This window comes from Gorilla gorilla, chromosome X (assembly GCF_029281585.2).
Source record: "Gorilla gorilla gorilla isolate KB3781 chromosome X, NHGRI_mGorGor1-v2.1_pri, whole genome shotgun sequence".
Taxonomy (NCBI): domain Eukaryota; kingdom Metazoa; phylum Chordata; class Mammalia; order Primates; family Hominidae; genus Gorilla; species Gorilla gorilla.
In genome coordinates this window covers 32645041-32667839 of record NC_073247.2, presented here as the reverse complement: position 1 = coordinate 32667839, position 22799 = coordinate 32645041, and the positions used below count along the sequence as shown (strand labels likewise).

General features: G+C 39.8%; 1 protein-coding gene and 1 long non-coding RNA gene across 2 annotated transcripts in view; one reads left to right on the top strand and one right to left on the bottom strand.

Moving 5' to 3' along the window:
- The window catches only part of PHEX (phosphate regulating endopeptidase X-linked), a 215255-nt gene that overhangs the window by 76200 nt on the left and 116256 nt on the right, over positions 1 to 22799 (bottom strand). Inside the window, exon 13 of the mRNA XM_031006124.3 lies at positions 3638 to 3715. Within this exon, the coding sequence (XP_030861984.1) occupies positions 3638 to 3715 (78 nt within the window). The remainder of the gene's footprint in view (positions 1 to 3637; positions 3716 to 22799) is intronic.
- On the top strand, positions 690 to 9286 carry LOC115932406 (uncharacterized). The gene is made up of 2 exons (XR_008675602.1): positions 690 to 867; positions 8649 to 9286. It is a non-coding gene; the product is annotated as an uncharacterized lncRNA (long non-coding RNA).

The window sequence follows — 22799 nt, the reverse complement described above, 5'->3', positions numbered from 1 at the left end:
AATTCTATCTCATTTGCTTTTATTTCCACATGAGCCCAACTTCAATTTTCAACATTTCTCCTTGACCTTCGTCTGATCCATCAGGTAATCTCGCTCCTCTTTCCTTTTGCATTTGTGCCTGATGAATCATATCTCCACCTGTCTCAAATGCAGCATGCTGTTTTTCATTTGTAACAGCCTCTCATGCTCAGAGCTCGTATTACCAGAAATTTCTCATAGGTCCTATAGCAGTCCTTATCTACATGTTTCTTAAAACTGAAAACAGTCTCATTGTGTACCAGGAATACTTCAGTCTTTTTGCTATTGCCCTCAGTGACAATATTACAATCTATCATATCATCCTTTACCTATTTTTAGGGTGGGTTTTATTCATTTTCTCTATCAGTGATATGACTTGGCTCTGTGAGAGTCACAGGAGTACACAGCTGCTACTCCTGTGTCTAGGGTCACAGAAGGGAGGAGGTGATGGTACCGTCACTTAGGAGAGTAGAGGAGAACTGCCACTCCAGAGCTGAGGTTTGGAGGAGGGACTGAAGTCATTGTCAGAAAAAGAAAAGGGCGGGGGTTGAGGGGGAGAGAAAGTGAGAGAGCACAAATCTCATCTCGAATTGTAATCCCCACTTGTCGAGGGAGGGACTTGTAATCCCCATATGTCAAGGGAGGGAGGTGATTGACTCATGGGGGCAGTTTCCCCCATGCTGTTCTTGTGATAGTGAGTTCTCATGAGATCTGATGGTTTTAAAAGTGGCAGTTTTTTCCTGAACTCTCACTCTTCCCTCCTGCCGCCTTGTGAAGAACGTGCCTGTTTCCCCTTCACTTTCCGCCATGATTGTAGGTTTCCTGAGGCCTCCCCAGCCATGTGGAACTGTGAGTCAATTAAACCTCTTTCCTCTATAAATTATCCAGTCTCGGGTATTTCTTTATAGCACCGTGTAAATTGACTAAAACAATCGGTTTCTGAATACAAATGTCTTTTTACTTCATGTACCTGGAATTTTTTTCACTGTCAGGTTTTTAAACTGTTAAAACTCTTGGGCATAATTGTGTCTGCTTTGGCAGTGAGTCAGATGAAAGCCATTTCTTCAAAGAAGTGATTAAAAATCTTGGTGTGTAATGTCTTCAGTTCAGGCCCCAGAGAAACAAAGAAGCAGAGCCAACATGGCATCCTGTTTGGCATCTGGTTTCTTTTCACAAAAGATATTGCATTCAATGGGTCCTTAAATTTGGGGCTCTGAACTTAGCAACAGAATGCCAACAAAACTTGATCAACTAAATATTGTGAGTAAGCCTTAAGTGCTACCTTATTCGATTAAAGCTTGAGACTGCTCCATCTGTATACCCTTTTAAATCAATTTGAGGGACCTGGACAGTGCATGAGTTAATTCATGAGGACTTTTTCAAACCAAAATAGTTCACTACCACAAGTGTGAATTGAGGATGTCATAGCTAACACGTATATTGTGCTGATTGTATGTTAGGGTTCATTCTAAACACTTCAAATATGTTAACTTATTTGATCCTCCCAGAAATCCTATATGGGAGGGATTGGTATGACCTTCATTCTTCAGATGAAGAAAGGCACAGAGAGGATACATAACCTACCCTAGGTAACAAGGTGGTACATGGTAAACTGGGGGTTTTACTCCAGGCACTTTGACTCCACGGTCCCTATTTATAACCTCTACATCAAACTGTCTCTCAAACCTTCTCATCCACATCCTGACTCAGAATATATACCAATAGTATGGAGTTACCCAGGTTCTCCTGCTAAGGTACTTTGTGCCCTGATGATACTCTTCTTAGTAGCAACAGCAGTTTAACCTGTGGTTTATCTATTTTCCCTTTTCTTGCCTTCCAACCCATTTCCTGTATTAAATTCCCCGTTTAAAATACCTAGTGTGCTTTTTGCTTTCCTGGCTGATACAGATATATTTCCAAAATTGGTAGAAATTCACGCTTGAGTCTATTTCTATTAAGGATCAATGAAATGGAATATTTTATATGGCTGATTTGAAAATGGACCACAAATGGTCCATATTGATCCGCAAAGCTACCCTTTATAGGAAGTAGGCTATACTCTGTGCCAGAGTATTATGCCAGGTGCTTTTACATTTATACAGTCTCATCTAATCTTCCCAACAATACTAAGACTTGGTTATTATATTTCCAGTAGCCAGATAACCAAAGGGAGGCTAACCGAAGTTAAGTAACCTACACAGAATGAAATAACTAGTAAGTAGAAGCAGCAGAATTCAAACCCAGGCCCATGATACTGGAGCCTGTGCTCTTAACCATTTGATAACATGGCCTTCCCTCTGCTCTTCTTCCAACAGCCCTGGTCACACTGCCCCCACCAAGTCTCCACCCTGATGCCTCTGTTCCTCCAGCATAGCTGCCTAAAAAGGACCCTCAAGAATCCCTTCTCTGATTACAGGCAGAGCTTCCTGAGCCCAGATATCAGTCCTGGCTCTGAAACTCTGTGTGGAACTGAGGAGCTCACTTAAATTATTGAGTCTCTATGTCCTTTTCTGCAAAATGGGAATGAACATCATCTATTTCACAGAATCACTGAAGGAATTAAAAGATAATGTACATGAATATGTCAAGTGCTTCAATATTTTTAGTTACGATAATAATAATGGGATTTTCAGCATCATCAAAACAGTGTATAATAAGATAGACTGAGTTTTAGGATGCTATGAGGCATAATTATTTTCTTCCAGAGCAACTGTATCAATATTTTGGGAGGCTATATCTTAGAGCCCAATGGAGGAAGATTCTAATTAATGCTTTCTCTCACTTTTGAATAGTCTTGTAAAATTTTGATGCTCATCTACAAAGCTGGGATCATTTTCAGATATGCCACTTGTTGAACCACAATTTCAGGAAAGAGCTATACCTCAGAACTATAGTTACTTAAAGAATTTCAAAAGACTACATTTTCAAGAAAATCTAGTGAATAGTAAAAACAGGTTTTTTTAAATGAGGAAGAAAAATCACTTATCAGAACTATTTGTAGGAGAGGAAATAAGAGTGCTTGTGAATAGAAAGGCCTGTAATTAATACACCTACTGGAAAATACATGTCCAAAAATATTGAAATAAAAAAGAATTATGACCATTTTTCATCAGTAACTTACTGCAAATACGCAATCCAATTCACAATAAATTATAGAGTCATATATATATGCATTTAATTTGCCAAAACACTCATAAAGTTTAATGAAGTTAACTCCCAGCAGGCAGATTTATTACTATTCATTTAATATGAATGAAGCAAATAAAAAGTATTTAACAACAAACATGATGCATTTGCCATTAGAACATGCCCACTAATTGTAACATACTCAATTTGCTTAATTCTTTCTTTTATGATCAAATTAGGCCAAACCCAAGTCCATTTGTTTTTTGGTACCCACTCAGCTACGCATCGTTTCTGACACTTCCTTTATTTTGAATCTGCCCTAAATCTTGTGATCTGCCTGGCATATTCAGGCTCATATCTAGCCAAGGAATTAATCAAAAGTTGGTGTTTTCTGGCATCACCAGTTTTAATTGCTTGGACTTGGGTTAGTTGAAAGGCACAAGGCCAGTAAACCTTGCCAGAAAAAAAAAAGTACAGTAAATTTAGCACTTACGGCTTTGAGGTCTTCATTAACATGAGTATCATTCATTATAAACTCTGGATAGCCAACTTTTGCCAAAACAGCTCTCGCCTACAAAAAGGAAAAAGAAAAATAATGTCAGAGTTTCAGCACTTAAATCATTAATAATCACAAGATGTAGAAATGCGCCCTTCATCTGAAAACTCCATTTACTGAATATCTACTATATGCAAGCCACTGTGAAGGGCAAAATTATATAGATATATTTTGAGAGACCTCAGTATACTAAAAATGTAGTGAATGTAGCAAATAACTGTCTAGTACAATGTAAACAAAATAAAAATTTTAATAGAAATAGACAATATTCTTATCAAAGTCCAGAGCAGAGACTGTTTCTGCATGGAGAAAATGCTTAATGGAAAAGGTGACTGAATCGAGTCTTAAGAGAATGGTTAGGATTTCAAAATGTAGAGCTAGAAGAACATTCCAGGAGAAGAAACAGGCGCAAAGACAGAGGCAAAAATATGTGCAAACCATACATCTGATAAAGGGTTAATATCCAAAATATATTTAAAACTCAACTCAATATCAAGAAAGCAAATCACCTGGTTAAAAAATGGGGAAAGGAGGTCGGGCACAGTTGTTCATGCCTGTAATCCCAGAGCTTTGGGAGGCTGAGGCAGGAGGATTGCTTGAGGCCAGGAATTCAAGACCAGCCTGGGCAACACAGCGGGACCCTGTCTCTACAAAAATAAATTTAAAAAAAAGCCGGGCATGGTGGCCCCTGCCTATAGTTCCAATTACTTGGGAGGTTGAGGCAGGAGGATCACTTGAGCCTGGGAGGTAGAGGCTGCAGTGAACTATGATCACACTACTGCACTCCAGCCTGGGTGACGGAACAAGACCCTGTCTCAAAAAAAAAAAAGAAATTAAAAAATTAAAAAGGGAAAATAACGTGAAAATACACTTCTCAAAAGAAGACATGCAAATTGTCAACAGATTTTTTTAATGATCCACATCATTACTCATCAGGGAAATAAAAATTAAAAACACAATGAGATATTACCTATCACCAGTTAGAATGGCGACTATCAACAAGACAAGAGATAACAAGTGTTGGTAAGGGTGTGGAGAAAAGGGAACTCTTGAGCACTGTTGGTGGCAATATAATTTGGTACAGTCACTATGAAAAACACTATGGAGGTTCCTCTAAAAATTAAAAATGTAACTACCATACAAAGCAGTAATCCTACTTCTGGGGATATATCCAAAGGGAATGAAATCAGTATGCTAAAGAGAGTGCCTCCACGTTCATTGAAGCACTATTCAAAATAGCCAAGATATGGAATTAACCTAAATGTCTATTAACAGAGGAATGGATTAAAAATGTAGTATATGTACACAATGGAATATAAAATGTAGTATATATACACAATGGAATACTATTCAGCTTTAAAAAAGAAGAAAATCCTGTCATTTGTGACAACGTGGATGAACCTGTAGGACTTCATGCTAAGTGAAATAAGCCAGGCACCAAAAGGCAAATACTGCATGATCTCATTCATGTGAAATTTAAAGCAGTCAAACTCATAACAGAGAGTACAGTAGGATGGTGGTTACCAGGGGTGGGGGAATGGGGTTAGGGAGTTGGTCAAAAGATACAAAATTTCAGTTAGATAAGAGGAATAAGTTTAGGAGATGTATTGTACAACATAGTGACTATAGTTAATATCAATGTATTGTACACTTGAAAATGGCTAAGGGAGTAGATTTTAAATGTTCTTACCACAAAAATGATAAATATATGAGGTGATGGATATGCTAATTTACCCATTCTCTAATGTATACATGTATCAAAACATCATGTTGTACATCATATATATATATATAATTTTGACAGTATATAGTCAGTTTAAATACATAAAAATGAAAAAAACTACAAGGAGATAGCAAACACACACGATATGGCATATTGGAGAGAGGGCGAGTAATTTAATGTAGCTGGACTATAAGTACATGAGGATGGAGAACAGAAAATAATGCAGGAAAATTGGCCTGGGGTCAGATCACAGGGATTCCTGAATGCCATGTTAACAAGCCTATATATTTTATTTTACAGCTAAGAGAGAGCTAAATATGTTTAGCATGGGAATAAAAGGAGATGAGTCATGCTTCAGGAAGATTATCTTTGCAACATTGTGAAAGATGGCCAGGATGCCAGAAAGATTGGAGGCAGTGGTCTAGAATAATTTAAGATACATCATAATGTCATAACCATCATTTAGATAGACAAAGGTACTAATTTTCCTCTGTGTTTTATAACAGATAGGGAATAAATAAAGGAAAAACAAACTTAGGCACATATAAAGAACCTCAAGAGCAGGGATTGGCAAAATATGGTCCCTGGGCCAAATCCAGCCACCCTACCCCTGTTTTTATAAATGAAGTTTTATTGGAATATAGCCACATGCATTTGTTTACCTGTCAACTATGGCTGCTTCTGCAGTACAGTTGTAGAGTTGAATAATTGGGTCAGACACCCTGTGGCCCACAAAGCCTCAAATATTTTATCTGGCCCTTTCTAGAAAAAGTTCGTCAACCCTTGCTTTAGAGAAACTTTACAGTTCCATGTGAAAATTTCTCTCTCCCTTCTCCAGATTCTGGGTTTCATAAAAGCAAAAGAGAAGCTTACAAGTACACTGTCAGGGCTCTGACCAGATTCCCTGGGATCCCTTTTATAACTCCTGTACATCCCTCCAGCATCTATGTTTTTTCTTTTCTAATGGCCAACACCTGAGACTTTTTGAAGGCCTGCCCTAGGAACTACTAGAGCTCCTTGCCTGCAATCAAAAACAGCTAGTTCCTGGGGGTTTATTTGCCTTCTACCCACTTTTCCTGCACCTGCACCTCTGCCTCCGCCTCTGCCTCCACCCAAGCAGCCCTAAGCAGCAATATGAAAGCCCAGCCCCCTTGCCTCAATTCAGGACAAACTCTGAGGTATAATTTGTACTTCCAAAGTTCCCTGCAGGATCAGACTAGTTCTGAGATGTCTCCTGAAATTGGACTCTCATCCCTCCCTGTCTTGCTTCTCCCATTCCCTTACTGATTTCTCTTGGGAGTATTTGTTTAATAAATCACTTACACAGGAATTCTCATCTCCAGATCTGCCTCCAGATGACCCAACATAAGACCTAGGCAACCCCAAACACGTTGGTTTTATTCCAGCAAAGCCACAAAGCAAAACCAGTGACCTCTGGACACTGCTCTTGGCAATGAGTTCTTTCCTTTAGTCCCTTTCAATTTTCCTCACTCAAGAAATAAACATAGTAAGATAGTACACTTTCCTTACCTTCCTTGAAATAATTCAAATATTAAATATCAGCAGAATCCTGAAGCTCAAGACTTAGGATTTTACAAGGGCTGTAGGACATAGTCATAATGGGTTTTGCTGTTTCAGAGACTCAAGTATAGCACAGATCAAATTATACCTTCAAAACCCTGTGAGTTACACATACTAAAAGCTTGATGTGACCCAGATAGCACATAACTAGAGGTTACAACTCTACCCCCAACACCAAACTATGTCATACGTCTATAGGTTACCTCATTCTGAGATTATTCTATTATTTCCGGCATTGTATTTAATTTTGCACTATATTTTATCAGCTCGCTATAAGTCATATGCATAACTATAGCAAGTAAAGAATTCCAGATAGTTTTGGAGAGAAAGTGAGAAAAAGAGAGAGAGAGAGAGAAAAGAAAAGAGAAAAGAAAAGAAAGAACAAATGAGCAAGCTGAGTCATCCACAATTGTTTTCTGAAGACTGGTCTTTCCAGAACATGCTGGTGAATTATGCATTGTTTTTTAAACCTCATCTCTGGGACCCCCACTGCACTACAGAGCCTCACAGAATATATTAGCTTCTGCACCATCTATGCAGGTTATTGAATCCTTTTTTATTATTTATTGAGCATCATCATGACTTGAAGATAATCAGAACACATACAAAGAATCCCTATTTACCTCCCAAAGATACATACCTAGAATAAGGTAATAATACTAGTAGCAACATTGCCAACATCGGAATAGAGTGTTCTTCTTCCTAAAATATGCTATATATGTATTCCTCTACTCAGATTCAAATGTTTTTTTCTGCCACAGTCTTCGTTGTCAATTCCTCCTCATCCTACCCCACCCCATTCTACATTTTTCCCTGAGAAGCTTCAGAACTACATCTTGCAATATCCCATGGCTCCAGGTTAGACTGCCAATGAGAAGCACTCATAGGCAATTCCAAAGGTAGAAGAGGAGATGCCATTCATTTGCTGTTGGTAGCCTTATACAGACATGTGGGCATCTGCAGACAGCAGATACAGCCCTTTTTCAGCAACTTCCAGGCATTCTCCTGAGAAAGACCTCTTTGGTGTACAAGCAGCAGAGATCATTGACAGACTCTGCCCTTCACTCCCCAGCCCTCTGAAAGGTTGCCTAAGCCTCCAATTCCCTGTATTAACTGTCTTGCTGGTTGATATACTTAGAAGAGTGTCTGTTTTCCTGAATGAACCTTAAGTAAGGCAAATAGTAATCACATCACTTTTTAATTTTTCAAAATGGGAGAAGTGAAGCACCAATAGTTTGATGGCTTGAAGGGCAAAGTATTAGTGAGTCAGGTCTGAGATTAATTACCCTATTGGTTACATGGACAAAAAGGAAAGGCAAGTCCCACTGTAAATGCTGAGAGAGCAGTGATATAAATATTTAACAGATTGCATATTATATCCTGCAAGAAATATTTCCTAGGCTGTTTGTGGCTGATCAAAAACTCCAGGGCTTTCCATACCCAGTGCATGCATTTTCATGCTTTATTCGTACAGACATGTAGAGAGAAGCTGCACTTGACAGCTGGACATCCGTTCCTCAATAGAGGAGGTTTACGCAGCTGCTGATCTTCACTATCTCTGTGACCTTAGGCAGAGTACTTAACTTTTTGAAATAAACACTGCCTACTGTCTACCTAATAACTATTCTGCCTTTCTTCTCTTAGTATCAGGACTCCAATTCTGCTCAGGATGACAATGGACTCAACAACAACAACAACAACAAAATAGCTGTGTTGCCCAGCTTCCTTTCCAACTGGAGTCAGCTACAGGATGAGATTCGGGCCAATGACATTTAAGAAAAACTTCTTGTTGCACTTCCAATAATCCATTTTAAAAGGGGACAGATTCATCAGCATATGCTTTCTGCCTCGAGTCCAGGGTTTCTCAACACTTTGGGCCAGATAATTCTTGCTCTGGGGTTTGTCCTGTAAATTGTAGGATGTTTAGCAGCATCTTTGGCTTCTACAAATTAGATACCAGGAGCAACCCATGTCCCCCCTCCGCAAGTTGTGACAACCAAAAATATCTCCATATATTGCCAAATGTCCCCCTGGTGGCAAAATCACCTCCAGCTGAGAACTACTGCTTTAGCCTTTCCTCTTCTTCCTTTCTGGAATGCCGATGCAACGCCAGAAGCAGAGCAGCCATCTAGTAATCACAAGGCAACACATATGAGGAAAAAATCTACATGCTGAAGATGGTGGGATGAAAAGCTGATGGCATTTGAAGGCCAGCATATTAGATCTGGACTGCCTCCCTCTTTTCCCTTCATGACATACAGAAAATAAAGCCCTTATTTGTTAGAGGCATTACGTGTCATGTTTTCCATTAGCTAATGTAATCCTAACACACTCTCCTTTATATCAGATGTTGAGAAAAAAATTACTAAAAATTAGTACCTATTTCATAGCATTGTCTGCAAGAGTTCAGGATGACATTGCATGTAAAACACTTTTTTCCCTTGGTCCAGAGTACATGATGAGGAAATGTTAGTTGTAGACTACACCAAGAAAGTAGAAACGTGACTTTTTCCAAGGATTTGGAGTAACTGTGATGTGTGTGTTTGGAGGTCTTCCAGAAGAGTCCAGGTCATCTTATACCCCAATGAAATACCTGAAACCCCTGAGAAATAATGTCACTCTTTTAGTCATAGGTCCAGTTTCAGAAGGCCACACTTGTGGTGACAGAAAAAATAACGAGAAAAGAAATGCTTAGGGAGAAAAGCTATTGAGGCAACCCTCTTATCAATGGAAGACAAATGTACAAGCTTCTTGGAGCATGGTAGGAGATTTTCCTAGCAAACCCAGACTCTGCATATGAGTCAAAAGAATCCAGGCTATTTGCAGCCCCCCAAAAGTTGGAGGACTCTTTTGAGAGCCACTATTGGCACACCTCTGAAAACAGACACAAGAAACACTACCAGATCTAACCCTAGAAAAGATCAAAGATACAGGTTGCCTTTAGCACTTGCCATCTTGGTTTCTGCCTTCCTCCTCTTTCTCTTTCTCTTATCTGTTCCTTTCAACACCTAGCAGGTCCTATGTGTTCATACCACTTGCAATACCATCGTACCCTAGCTGGCCTTTCCTTAGCAATACTCTGTGCTCCAGAGATATCTCCCCCTTCCCTTCTCATCCATCAAAATTATTAATTTTTCAAGGTTGCTAATCCACTAGCTGCCATTGGGGCCTCAAACTAGTTTATAATAGAATGTAAGTGACTAATAGCAATCTAATACATTTACTCTGGAGAAATACTTTTATTTAAAAGAGTAGTTTATTAGCCAAAGGAATAAATACAATTAAATGAGAGGTTTTGTAGCTGAGAGAATCTTCTAATACTATTCAAATTAAACCAATAGCCTATTCCACCTAATCACCATGTTACCACAGGTAACATAGCAAGTGACCAATACTCAATAAATATTAATTCATATAATGAATAATTTGATAAACCCACTATGATCAATGTCATCAATAGTATCAGAAAATATAAAAGGCTATATTTTACATTTAACCTTTAAATATAAGAGGATTAACATACAATCATAAACATCATTCAGTGCTGTTCACACCAAGGTACGTTTCCCTGGGTTTTGTTGTTGTTGTCTTGAGACAGTGTCACGGTGTCATCCAGGCTGGAGTGCAGTAGCACGATCTCGGCTCATTGCAACCTCCATGTCCCAGGTTCAAGTAATTCTTGTGCCTCAGCCTACCAAGTAGCTGGGATCACAGGCGTGTGCCACCATGCCCAGCTAACATTAAGGTATATTTCTATATTAACTGATCTTACCACAGGAGAGAAAAAAGAGGGGAAAATGAGATATTTTGTGAGAACATATAAAACATTCTGGAAAATTAAGCAAGATATAAAATCCATTGCAATTAATTTTTTTTTTGAGATGGAGCCTCGCTCTGTCACCCAGGTTGGAGTGTAGTGGCACAATCTCAGCCCACTGCAACCTCTGCCTCTTGGGTTCAAGCATCTTCTGCTTCAGCCTCCCACCGAGTAGCTGGGATTACAGGCATGCACCACCATGCCCGGCTAATTTTTGTATTTTTTAGTAGAGACGGAGTTTCATCATGTTGGCCAGGCTGGTCTCGAACTCCTGACCTCAAATGGTATGTCCACCTCAGCCTCCCAAAGTGCTGGGATTACAGGTGTGAGCCACCACACTCAGCTTCCAATGCAATTAATTCTAGGTGGCAAACAAAACTATATATTTTATGTAAGCTATTTCAATCAATCAGCAAATACTTACTGATATGGTTTGGCTGTATCCCCACCCAAATCCCAAATTGTAGCTCCCATAATTCCCACATGTCATGGGAGAGACCCAGTGGGAGGTAATTGATTTATGAGGGCGGGTCTTTCCTGTGCTGTTCTCTTGATAGTGAGTAAGTCTCAGGAGATCTGATGGTTTTATGAAGGGGAGTTCCTCTGCACATGCTTGCTTTCTTTTTTCTTTTCTTTTCTTTTTTTTTTTTTTTTTTGAGATGGAGTTTCACTCTTGCTGCCCAGGCTGGAGTGCAGTGCCACAATCTCAGCTCACTGCAACCTCCACCTCCTGGGTTCAAGTGATTCTCCTGCCTCAGCGTCCCGAGTAGCTGGGATGTCAGGTGCCCACACCATGTCCAGCTAATTTTTTGTATTTTTAGTGGAGATGGGGTTTTGCCATGTTGGCCAGGCTGGTCTCGAACTCCTGACCTCAGGTGATCCACCTGCCTCAGCCTCCCAAAGTGCTGGGATTACAGGCATGAGACACTGTGCCCAGCCTGCACATGCTTTCTCTTGCTTGCCTGCCGCCATGCAAGATATGACTTTGCTCTTCCTTTGCCTTCCGCCATGATTGTGAGGCCTCCCCAGCCATGTGGAACTGTGAGTCAATTAAACCTCTTTCTTTATAAATTACCCAGTCCCAGGTATGTCTTTATTAGCAGCATGAGAACAGACTAATACACACACTGAACATAAAATCGAGGCTCAGGACTCTCCTTAATGCTGAAAGAACATACAAACGTAGTATTATCAATTACTTAACTGCATTTTTATTTAAAAAGCTGAGGAAAACCATTCTATAACAAGTTATCATCATCACATAAGGTATTAGCAATACCTGAATTTTCTGAATCTCTCTGTTCCTCAGTTTCCTCGTCTGTAGAATATGGATACATTTAGTTCTAATACCAATAAAGTGAAATAGAGAGTTGGGAGAAGTATTCAGATAATAAAGGAATTATGAAGTTTGCCTTACCCATATCAGGAATAACCAAACTTTTTCTGTAAAGCGCCAAATAGTAAATATTTTAGGCTTTGCAACCCGTATGGCCTCTGCACAACTACTCAGCTCTGTGATTGTACCTGAGAAAGCAGAAACAAGCTAGAACAACACATAAATGAATGGCTGTGACTCTGTTCCAATAAAACTTTATAGACACTGAAATTTGAATCTCATACAACTTTCATGTATCATAATATATTCTTCTTTTGATTGTTTACACTTGGTGGGTTTTTTTGTCCTTTCGTGTTGTTGTTGTTGTTGTTGTTTTCCTTTTTGTGGAGAACGAGGTCTCACTACGTTGCCTAGACAGGTCTCAAACTCCTGGGCTCAAGCAATCCTCCCACATCTCCCTCCCTAAGTACTGGGGTTCCAGGCATGAGCCACTGTGCCAAGCTGATTTTTAAAAACTATTTAAAAAATGTGAAATCCATTCATAACTTGTGGTTCACACAAAAACAGGCAGAATGCCAAATACGGCCCAAGGGCCATAACTTACTAAACCAACACAGATAATTAAATAAAGCTAGGTTATTCGCTGAGTTGCCTCAATTCATGACACAGGGGCTAGTACACAGTAAGGGCTTAACAATGCTTCCAAACTGATCCATGCTCAACAGCATCATTTGTGTGCATGTGTGTGCACGTGCACGCACGGCTTAGCTATGAAGATTTTTATTTGTTTTTGCTTTGCTCTTTGCTATTACTACCATTTACATGCGACAGATCTCAGTTGCTTGGGAGTTGACTCCCTGCCCTAAAGTCTTAGTGCTAGAGCTTTAAAAATCACAATTAATTTCCATGGAGACAACAGAGAGTTTGTAAAGATTATTATTTGAAGAGAGAAACAATAGCTATCACAAATGAACTCAGAAAAATGAGGAACATTGAAAACCTAATATACAACATGATTTAAACTCTCAAATCACCCCCACCTTCCCAGAATTTTCAGTACTGTATAATACAACTTGATAATGCTGGTGGGAAGAACAGAATCAGGCATAATTCTGCTTTATTTAGCTGTGAGCTCTGAAATGGCATCTACTTTTTATATATGTGACTGAACTGATTTAAAGATTGGCTAGGTTGACTGCTTTACTCCCGAATTTTCAAAGCCACTTACTATTAAGCTGATCTACAGAAAGGAAGACAGAAAGCTCATTTATTTTAATCCCCACTGACTTGGCTATTTAGGAGAGTCAGATAAATTCTCAAATGTCTTGCATGTATCACATCAAAGAGATCACTTTAATCACTTAATTAAATAGCTGTATGTTTAGTATACGTGGTTAAGTCTCAGCATATTTTTTCTTTTTTATTAATTTAACCAACATAAGAAAAAAATGGAACAATTGATCACTGCCCTTTCATAAAAAATTTATAGGGCAACTTTCCTAAGTTTGCAGTGGCTTTGAAAGCTTCAGTCAGGCTCAATCATGCCAAGGCCTCATTTTCTCTGATGAGTTCTGTAATAACTATTAAACATCAATCAAAATTCTGAGCTTTAAGCACCCAGAAGTTCAGGAGACTGTACATGAATTACACTATCATTCAAAACAATGGCAGTTTCCATAATGCCAAACAAATGATTGACTAGTATAGATGCCTTAGCTGAAGATATTACCCTAAGCGGAGCTAATGGTATTGATGAAAATTAGTCAGGGGAACAGGCTTTAATATCCTCTGGGTCTATCAGGATCCCACAAATAATAACAATGCAGTTATCTGATGAATCAAATTTTATTCTCTTGATAAAATTGAACTGATTTATTATGAGTCTTCAAAAACTTTAATTCTGCAAATTGCTTTTGGGTGCGGTCCACAAGCAGATGCATCATACAGGGGTAGAAGATAGATAAACACTTCCATGAATCAGAAGGCTCTCTAAGTGCAAATCACAGTTCTAATTGTACAAGAAGTAGAAGACAGGAAAGATCAGATTTCAGGTCATCCACCCTCAACCCCATGTGAGTAATGCCCCAGTATAGCAGAAAACCCTCATTACTCTCTAAGATAGACAACATTCTAGGAAGGCATGTTCCAAATTATAAACAAGCACCATCCATGCTCTCTCCTAACACACCAACTCAATATATTTTAGAGGTGGGCAGTTTCTTCTGTCTGCAAAAGGAAACTACTCTGGCAGAAGTAAATCTTAATTTTGCCATACTGGCACTAAACATTTCCCTGGTGTCTTTGTGATGCTCCTCTTACTTGGGTGAGCCCTGTACTGAACAGAGTTAAAGAAAGAAAGTAATATTTGAGTTTTCTTGGTAAATAGATGGAGCAGGTAGTAGCAATAGACTTTAGAAGCCAAAGCCACCTTATGATTAATTAATAAAACAACACACCCATCGTCCTTAGAGTGGTAGCAATATCACCTTAAAAATAGAGGCAACTCTCATTTATTTCCTTTATTTGTTTGTTTGTTTAATATAGACAGGGTTTCACCGTGTTGTCCAGGCTTGTTTCAAACTCCTGGACTCAAGCAATCCGCTCACCTCTGCCTCTCAAAGTGCTGGGATGGCAGGTGTGAGCCACCACACCCGGCCCATTTATTTCCTTTAAAACTGGGCAGGAGCTGGGCACTGTGGCTCACACCTGTTATTCCAGCACTTTGGGAGGCTCAGGCAGGTGTATCACTTGAGGTCAGGAGTTCCAGACCAGCCTGGCCAACATGGTAAAACCCTGTCTCTACTAAAAATACAAAAATTAGCTGGGCTTGGTAGCTTGCACCTGAAATCCCAGCTACTTGGGAGGCCGAGGCAGAAGGATCACTTGAACTTGGGAGGCAGAGGTTGCAGTGAGCCAAGATTGTGCCACTGCACTCCAGCCTGGGCAACAGAGTGAGACCCTGTCCCAAATGATAAAAATTAAATTTAAAAAAAAATAGATGAAAAGAAACTGGGCAGAAGAGTGGCCAAATCATAAATTTTTAAATCAATGTTTTTATTGGTTTCGATTATATGTGGTTAACTGCTCACAAAGTTTGCAAATAGAACAGCTGCTAGACCTAGTCAAATGAATACCCTAAGCCTCAATTAGCTAAGCCCATTTATCCAGACATAACCAAAATGATAACAGCCCAAGAGTGGGAACAATCCTATATCACACTTAGGCTTTTATATGAGCCAAAATAAATTATGTTTGTCTCTGTCTCACTCACAGGGCTCTGTATCAGAGGTCAGCAAACTACAGCCCAAGCCAGCCTACCACATGTTTTTTGTAAAGAAAGTTTTATTGGTCCGGAATATGCTACTGTAGCAAAGGACTATTTTGAGCTGAAGGTATCTGAGAATCAAGACAAGCAGAAAGAGGCTTTCTCCATGCTTCCCTTATCGGCCTACAAGCAGAGACTTCCAAAAGAATTCAACTGTCGTAAATCCCCCTTTTAAGAGAGACTTCCTGCACCGGGGGAAAATAACTCCTCTCACCGGGGATAAAAAGTTGGCGCCAGGATGAGAACTTACATAAACAGACCTTACTAAAGCAAGCCTGACTTTCTGTTAGGTCCCCTCATATATTTCTCAGTCATTTCCCACCATTGATTGTCCCTTAAAATCCTAACCCTACCCCTTCTTAAGACAATATGTAAGCCCCCAATTCTGTTTCTCTGGGCTGTGTTTTCTGTAAGCTCTCATGCAGGTTAGTGAATAAACTTTGTTTTTCTCTTGTTAATCCATCTTTTATAGTTTAATTCACAGGCCCTCACATTAAACCTAAAGTGGTAAAGAAAAAGTTGCTTTTTTCTCTCTGACGACAGCCACGTTCATTTAAGTATTGTTTATTGCCACTTTCATGCTACAACAGTGGAGTTTGAGTAGTTGCAACAGAAGCCATATAGCCCACACAATGCCTAAGATGTTTACCATTTGTCTCTTTACAGAAATGGTTTGCCAACCCCTCTTCTACACAAGAGGTTTCCCCATTTTTCAAAACCAATAGTAAAGATAGCAAGGGAAAAATAAGGCACAAAGGTTAATCTTTTCGGAAAGTTTCATCAAGACAGAAGTATATAATTAAATAATAACTATTTAAATAATTCTATAATTAGCTGTAATACCCATTCATATTTTGTTGAGGTAAATATCTACATTTAAAACACAGCCAGTATAGAAATATTAACCAAAATGGGAATAAATACTATGAAATAAATCAATGCATTTTTTGGGGAATGGGAAAAAATACTTACAAATTATTTAAAAACATTTTCAAATATCAAGGTTGAAAGGGCTTAGAAACACACCTGCAATACCAAGGCCCTAACACCTAACGTTTCTCAGAGAAATTTAATCAGCTACTTAATCCTCCTCCAGTTGTTAAATTACTTATTTAAACAGGAGGAAAGTTGGAGATTAACTTAGATAAACATATCCCCTTGTCTCATCAACAGTTTAAGTGGGAATTGTTGTCATTCTTTCCTTTAAGGTTAGCTCTTACATGAACAATTCTTTACCACCCAAAAACCTTGTGAAGTACCTCCCTCATAAAGTGGTGGGGAGAGATCAAATGAGATAACTTTGGTGAATTATTAAATTAGACAAGTGTGGGCTGGGCACGATGGCTCACGCCTGTAATCCCAGCACTTTGGGAGGTTGAGGCGGGTGGATTGCCTGAGGTCAGAAGTTTGAAACTAGCCCGACCAATATGGTGAAACCTCGTCTCTACTAAAAATACAAAAATTAGCTAGGCACGGTGGTGTCTGTCTGCCTGTAATCCCAGCTACTTGGGAGGCTGAGGCAGGCGAATTGCTTAAACGCGGGAGGCGGAGGTTGCAGTGAGCCACTGCACTCCAGCCTGGGCAACGGAGCGAGACCCCGTCTCAATCAATCAATCAATGCAAGTGGGAATTTTCATATCATTTTTCTAAAAGAAGGGAATGTCATATGGCCAATGCCCACATATATGGCTTGTTCCTTTGACACTGGCATCCTCTAGCTTAGGGCTTCCCAAAGCTTTGTCTTTGGACTGGCAGCATCTGCGTTATGTGGGAGCTTGTTGAAAACACAAATTTGTGGGACAATGCTACATCTCTTGAGTTAGAATGCTTCTGAACTGGGACCCAGGAATCTGCATTATAATGAGCCTTACCATAAGGCAGGGTTTCTCAACCTTGGCACTATTGACATTTGGGAAAGAATCATTCTTATCTCTGGGGGCTGTTCTGTGGATTGTAGGATATTTAGCAGCATTCCTGGCCGCTACCCACTAAATGCCAGTAACACCCTCTGTCCCCCCAGTTGTGATCAAAAATATCTCCAGACATTGCCAAATGTCTCCAGGTGTGTAACATCACTCTGGGTTGAAAACCGCTACTATAGGGGATTCTCATGCCTGCTGAAATTTGAGATACTCTCTGCTGTAGATCATGGTACTTGCCATGGTACCAAGGCTTCTGGACCCACTTCTGAGAACCCCCAACACTGTGTTATCGGTTCATAAGTAGGGGACTCATCCTCTGCTTCAATAATCCTTAGGGATTTCACTAATAGTCACCACTACTAAGCTAGTAGGTGCACTTTATGTAGAAAACTCTACCACCTTCCCTCCCACTCATTTTTTTATTTTAATTTTTAATTTTTGTGGGTACACAGCAGTTGTACATATTTGTTTTCTAATTTTTATTTTTAATTTTTGTGGGTACATAGTAGGACATCAATTTTCTAACGTGCCTCAGGCACTTGCAATTCAACCCAATTTCTGGCCAGTGCCACCTAAATCCCAGGATGATAAGGGACAAAGAATAAAAAACTATTGGAAAATGCTTTGCAGCTGTAAGTCATAATATAAATATACCTCAGGATCTTAGAGATGTTTAGATTAAAAGTTCTAATAACTTTTCTCTCAGTAACTTCGCAAAATCTATTTTTAAGTACTTTCAGGCATCAAAAAAGCCATGTTAATACAATTACAGTTCACTGAAAAATTAGCACGCAATCCAGTTTGAAAGCAAAAATCAGTCACAGCAGGGTAATATTCCATTTAATTATAAAGATTAATTCAACCTTCATTTATCTGTGCATGTGTTTGGTCTTTTCATTTTTCATAGAACACCCGAGATTCGAATGCCATCTGGTAGAATTGCCGCACAAGTGTCAGTAGCATCTATTAGAGTTGCAGATTTTATTTCCAAGTAGAATTGATAAAAGGACAAAGGGAGGGTGGGAAAAGAGGGGCATAGATGCAATAGACAATCAATTAAAAATGAGGTTTTCCACCAATCTGACGGGACCGTATCCCCACTCTGTGTTCTCTGTCCTGCCACCCGCACAAACTGTCTGAAATTGCAAGTCCTGCCATTCGCATTTACTATATTTTCTGAAACAGCTATGTGAAGATTCAAGTAGCGCCATGAATAACAGCGTGAATTCTGGCTATAAATTATGAATTACGTCTACCATGTTTTCCAAAATGTATGCTACATCTTCCTTAAAATTTGGTCTTGGTCACATGGTGATTAAGATTAACCACTTAGGGCCAGGTACGGTGGCTCACAGCTGTAATCTCAGCATTTTGGGAGGCCAAGGTGGGGGCTTGAGCCCAGGAGTTCGAGAGCAGCCTGGGCAACATAGGGAGACACCATCTTTACAAAAAAATAAATTAGTTTGGCATTGTGGTGCATGCGTATAGTCCCAATTACTCAGGAAGCTGAGGCAGGACTATCTCTTGAGCCCAGGAGATTGAGGCTGCAGTGAGCTATGATGGTGCCACTGCACTCCAGCCTAGGTGACAGAGCAAGACCCTGTCTCAAAAAAAAAAAAAAAAGTTGACCATTTACTTCATCATGACATCCATTAAATATTCAACCTTTTACTGAATGATCACTAAAAGGCAAATAAGCCCTGCATACTGGGAAACATCTTTTAAAATTTTTACTGCACTATATCATACAAAGTGCACAAATACTAAGTATACCAATCAAATATTTTTTAAAACATACACACATCTGTGTTAGTAGGCCTGAGACAAGGTTTAAAACATTTATAGCATCCCGAAGACTCCCCTGGGTACCTCCCCAGTGAATAACCCTTCCACCTTCAAAAGAACCGCTATCCTGATCTCTGTCTCCATAAATTACTTTTTCCTGTTCTTGAACTTCAAAAAAAGTGTGTACTCTTTTGTATTTGGCTTCTTCCACTCAACAATACATCTGTGAAATTTGTCCATGTTGTTGTGTTTAGAAGGAGTGAAGACACACAGTTTAATAAACTGGATTTCTTTCCTTCAGGAGTTCATAGTTGGTCATATGGAGAGAATGCGATGTAAGAGAAAAAACAACAGAAGAAGGTAGAGGATCAGATGGAATGGATGGGAAGGGAAGGGCCTTGTGGAAATGACATTTTCAAGGAGGAGGAGATCTCAGAGCTAAACAGAAACAGAAACAATAGACATAATTTTTTAAATAACAAAAGTAATGCTCTTCATTAAACCCTTACTATAAACCAGGTACTGTGCTAAGTACTTTACTTCATCATCAGATCCAAATCCTACCCTAACTGTACAAGGTAGGTACAGATCATCCCCATTTCACAGCTCATAAGCTAAGACTCAGAAAATGAGCACAACTCACCCCAAGTCTACACAGGCAATGAGGGCCAAAACTAACTTCTCACCTAGATTAATTTAGCCTTAATCTGACTTCAAATTTCATGTTTTCCCAACATATATTGTCTTCTGAGTGATTAAAAATAATATTCTATTATATAATTATTCATTTTTTATAAATCAAACTGAATAACATGTAAGGCACAGACCACATCTGCATTAGTAACCATATTCAACATGCCAAGACAAATAATATTCTCAGATGTAAGGATGAAAAGACACACACAGATAGAATTTTAAGTATGCTTTTAAGAGGTTCTCCCTCCCTCTCTAAAAATAATACCACTGAGCTTTCTGTTCTGGACATCGGTGGGACTAAACTTTGACTGAGAGCCCCCGGAAGACAAGACTTGGCCAAGAGAGAAGATCAAAATGGAAAAGGAAAGGCAAGAAAGTACAAGAATGATAAAGAAGCAGAAAGCAGAGAGGACAGGCTCTCCTGTCGGGAAACGTCAGAAAATTTATTTTGCAGATCAGTCAAGGCACTAAGGTAAATTAGATTTTACCAGCAGAGAGAAGGTGGTATTCCAGAAAATGGCACCTCGGGGAGAGAAGGGTCAATCTCATGGAGGAAATTCCCAGCCAAAACCATGCTGAGAAATGGAGTTTACCATAAGCATCCCTGGCCCAAGGATTCCTGGCCCACATCCTCCCATTTCAGAAGAGGAGTAACACCTCTCCCTTAGGAATCCTAGCACTGTCATAAAGATAGATGAGAGTCTGTTTCAGTTTTGAACCAATTAAACTGAAAACTTTCCTGAAGCTTAGGCCTAACTGACTTTGGGGTTTGAAATGCAGGAAATTTACCATGAGCAGCAGACCAGGAATCTTGCACCTTACTCCTGAAGCCCACAAGATGGAACCCTTCTGAGCTTTGAGTCCTTGGTTCCAAATTTGGGTCCCCCCAAAACTCTGACAACTTGGTTCTGTATTATCTACTTATTAGAATATATTATCAGCAACATTTAACTCTCTGCTACCATTAATAGCCATATCTGGGGCATGACCTATCTCAACACAAACGGTACATGTCCAGGAACCTCTCTGCTCTCTACCTCTCAGATAGCCAAAATACCAGCCTCTGTCGCCTTAGACAAAACACCAGAGATGAGCTGTAAAATGCAGGTCAAGGAAAAGTGACCTGAAGCCACCCTCTGCCTCTACAGTTCAGACCTGGTTATTTATTCTGAGATGCCCGTGGGCCACATTTTAGAATAAACCCTAGCTCTGTTTCGATCCATCGCTGAAGAGGCAGTCTAGGGAGAGAAATCAGAAAGGCCACCTATATTCAAGGCAAAGCAATGAGCCACAACCAAGGGACAATTGGGGCTGTTTGTAAACAGAGCCTAAATGTCATCATCAATTATTCATCAGTTCAACAAAGCCATTGAGTAACCTCTTTCAAAACCATTTAATTCTTACCTGAGATTCAGCCCAACAAAACAGGGAAGAAGCAAGATATTGCTCAAAAACTTGAGACAGGGAAAGCTCTAGACCAAGTTGGCAAGTCACAGCCTGTAAAATAAATTCAGGATACTGCCTGGTGTTATAAATAAAGTTTTATTGGCTCAGGGCCTGTAAGACAAATTCAGGATACTGCCTGGTGTTGTAAATAAAGTTTTATTGGCACGCAGCCACACCCATTTGTTTGCCTGTTGCCTATTGCTGCTCTGTACTACAGGTATATTTGGGTTGCTGCAACAGAGACCACATGACCTGCAAAGCCCAATATATTTACTCTCAGGCCTTCATATGTGAAAAGTTTGCTGCCCCCTGCTCTATATTCTCAAAGTATGGTCCATAGTCCATTGTCCAGCAGCATCGGCCTCCATTGGGAGCTTGTTAGAAATGCAGACTCTCAGGCTCCACTCCAAACTTATTAAGAATCTGCATTTTTAACCAAGTCCCCAGGAGATTTGCATGTACATTCAAGTTGCAGAAGCATTGCTCCAGTAGGGCTCTGCTTCTCAAACTTGGCTGCTCATTCGAATCACCTAAGAGTTTTTATTTTTTTAATTTTTTTTAATATTAATGACCTGGATCTGAAGTGACATCAGGCTGGAAACTTCATAAGAGCTTCCAACTCCTACTCAAAAGGTCACATGGCACCCCACTATGTTCTCATTCTCATTAGATGCTGATAAAGGATGCTCAAATAAGTAACCAGTGATGAGGGGGGCTTGGGGAAGAAGAGAGAGAAGAGACTTTCTCCTTTTCTATTCTGTCATTTTTCCTCATTTCAAAAGTGGTCTCTCTCTCTCTCTCTCTCTCTCTCTGATGAGCTTATTTTTTCATGAATCATTTTTAATGGAAATCAGAAATTACTTAGAACTCATTGGACCTCATTAGAACATGATGTATTACAGATCTATACAAATCACTTTGCCAAAACTTAACCTTCATTTTCTTTTTTGAGATGGAGTCTAGCTCTTGTCGCCCAGGCTGGAGCGCAATGGCATGATCTCGGCTCACTGCAACCTCCACCTCCCAGGTTCAAGCGATTCTCCTGCCTCAGCCTCCCGAGTAGCTGGAATTACAGGCAGGCACCACCACGCCTGGCTAATTTTTGTATTTTTAGTAGAGACAGGGTTTTGCCATGTTGGCCAGGCTGGTCTCGAACTCCTGACCTCAAGTGATCCACCCACCTCGGCCTCCCAAAGTGCTGGGATTACAGGATTACAGGCATGAGCCACGGGCCCAGCCTTAACCTTCATTTTCAAGAGCCTGGAAGAACAAGCTGAATTGTTCCATAAACTTGTAAACTAGCTTTATAGCTTAACATCAGAGTTGAGTAAAGGTTCTGGTCTGTGGCCCTGAAGGACACAATCTCACTGTTGTCCTCGGCTTCACTCTGCCCTGGAACAGGTCTATTCCACTCAGTTCTAATCCTTACAAACCTCTGTGAGGAAGCTCTCATGAGCCTTCACTAAGA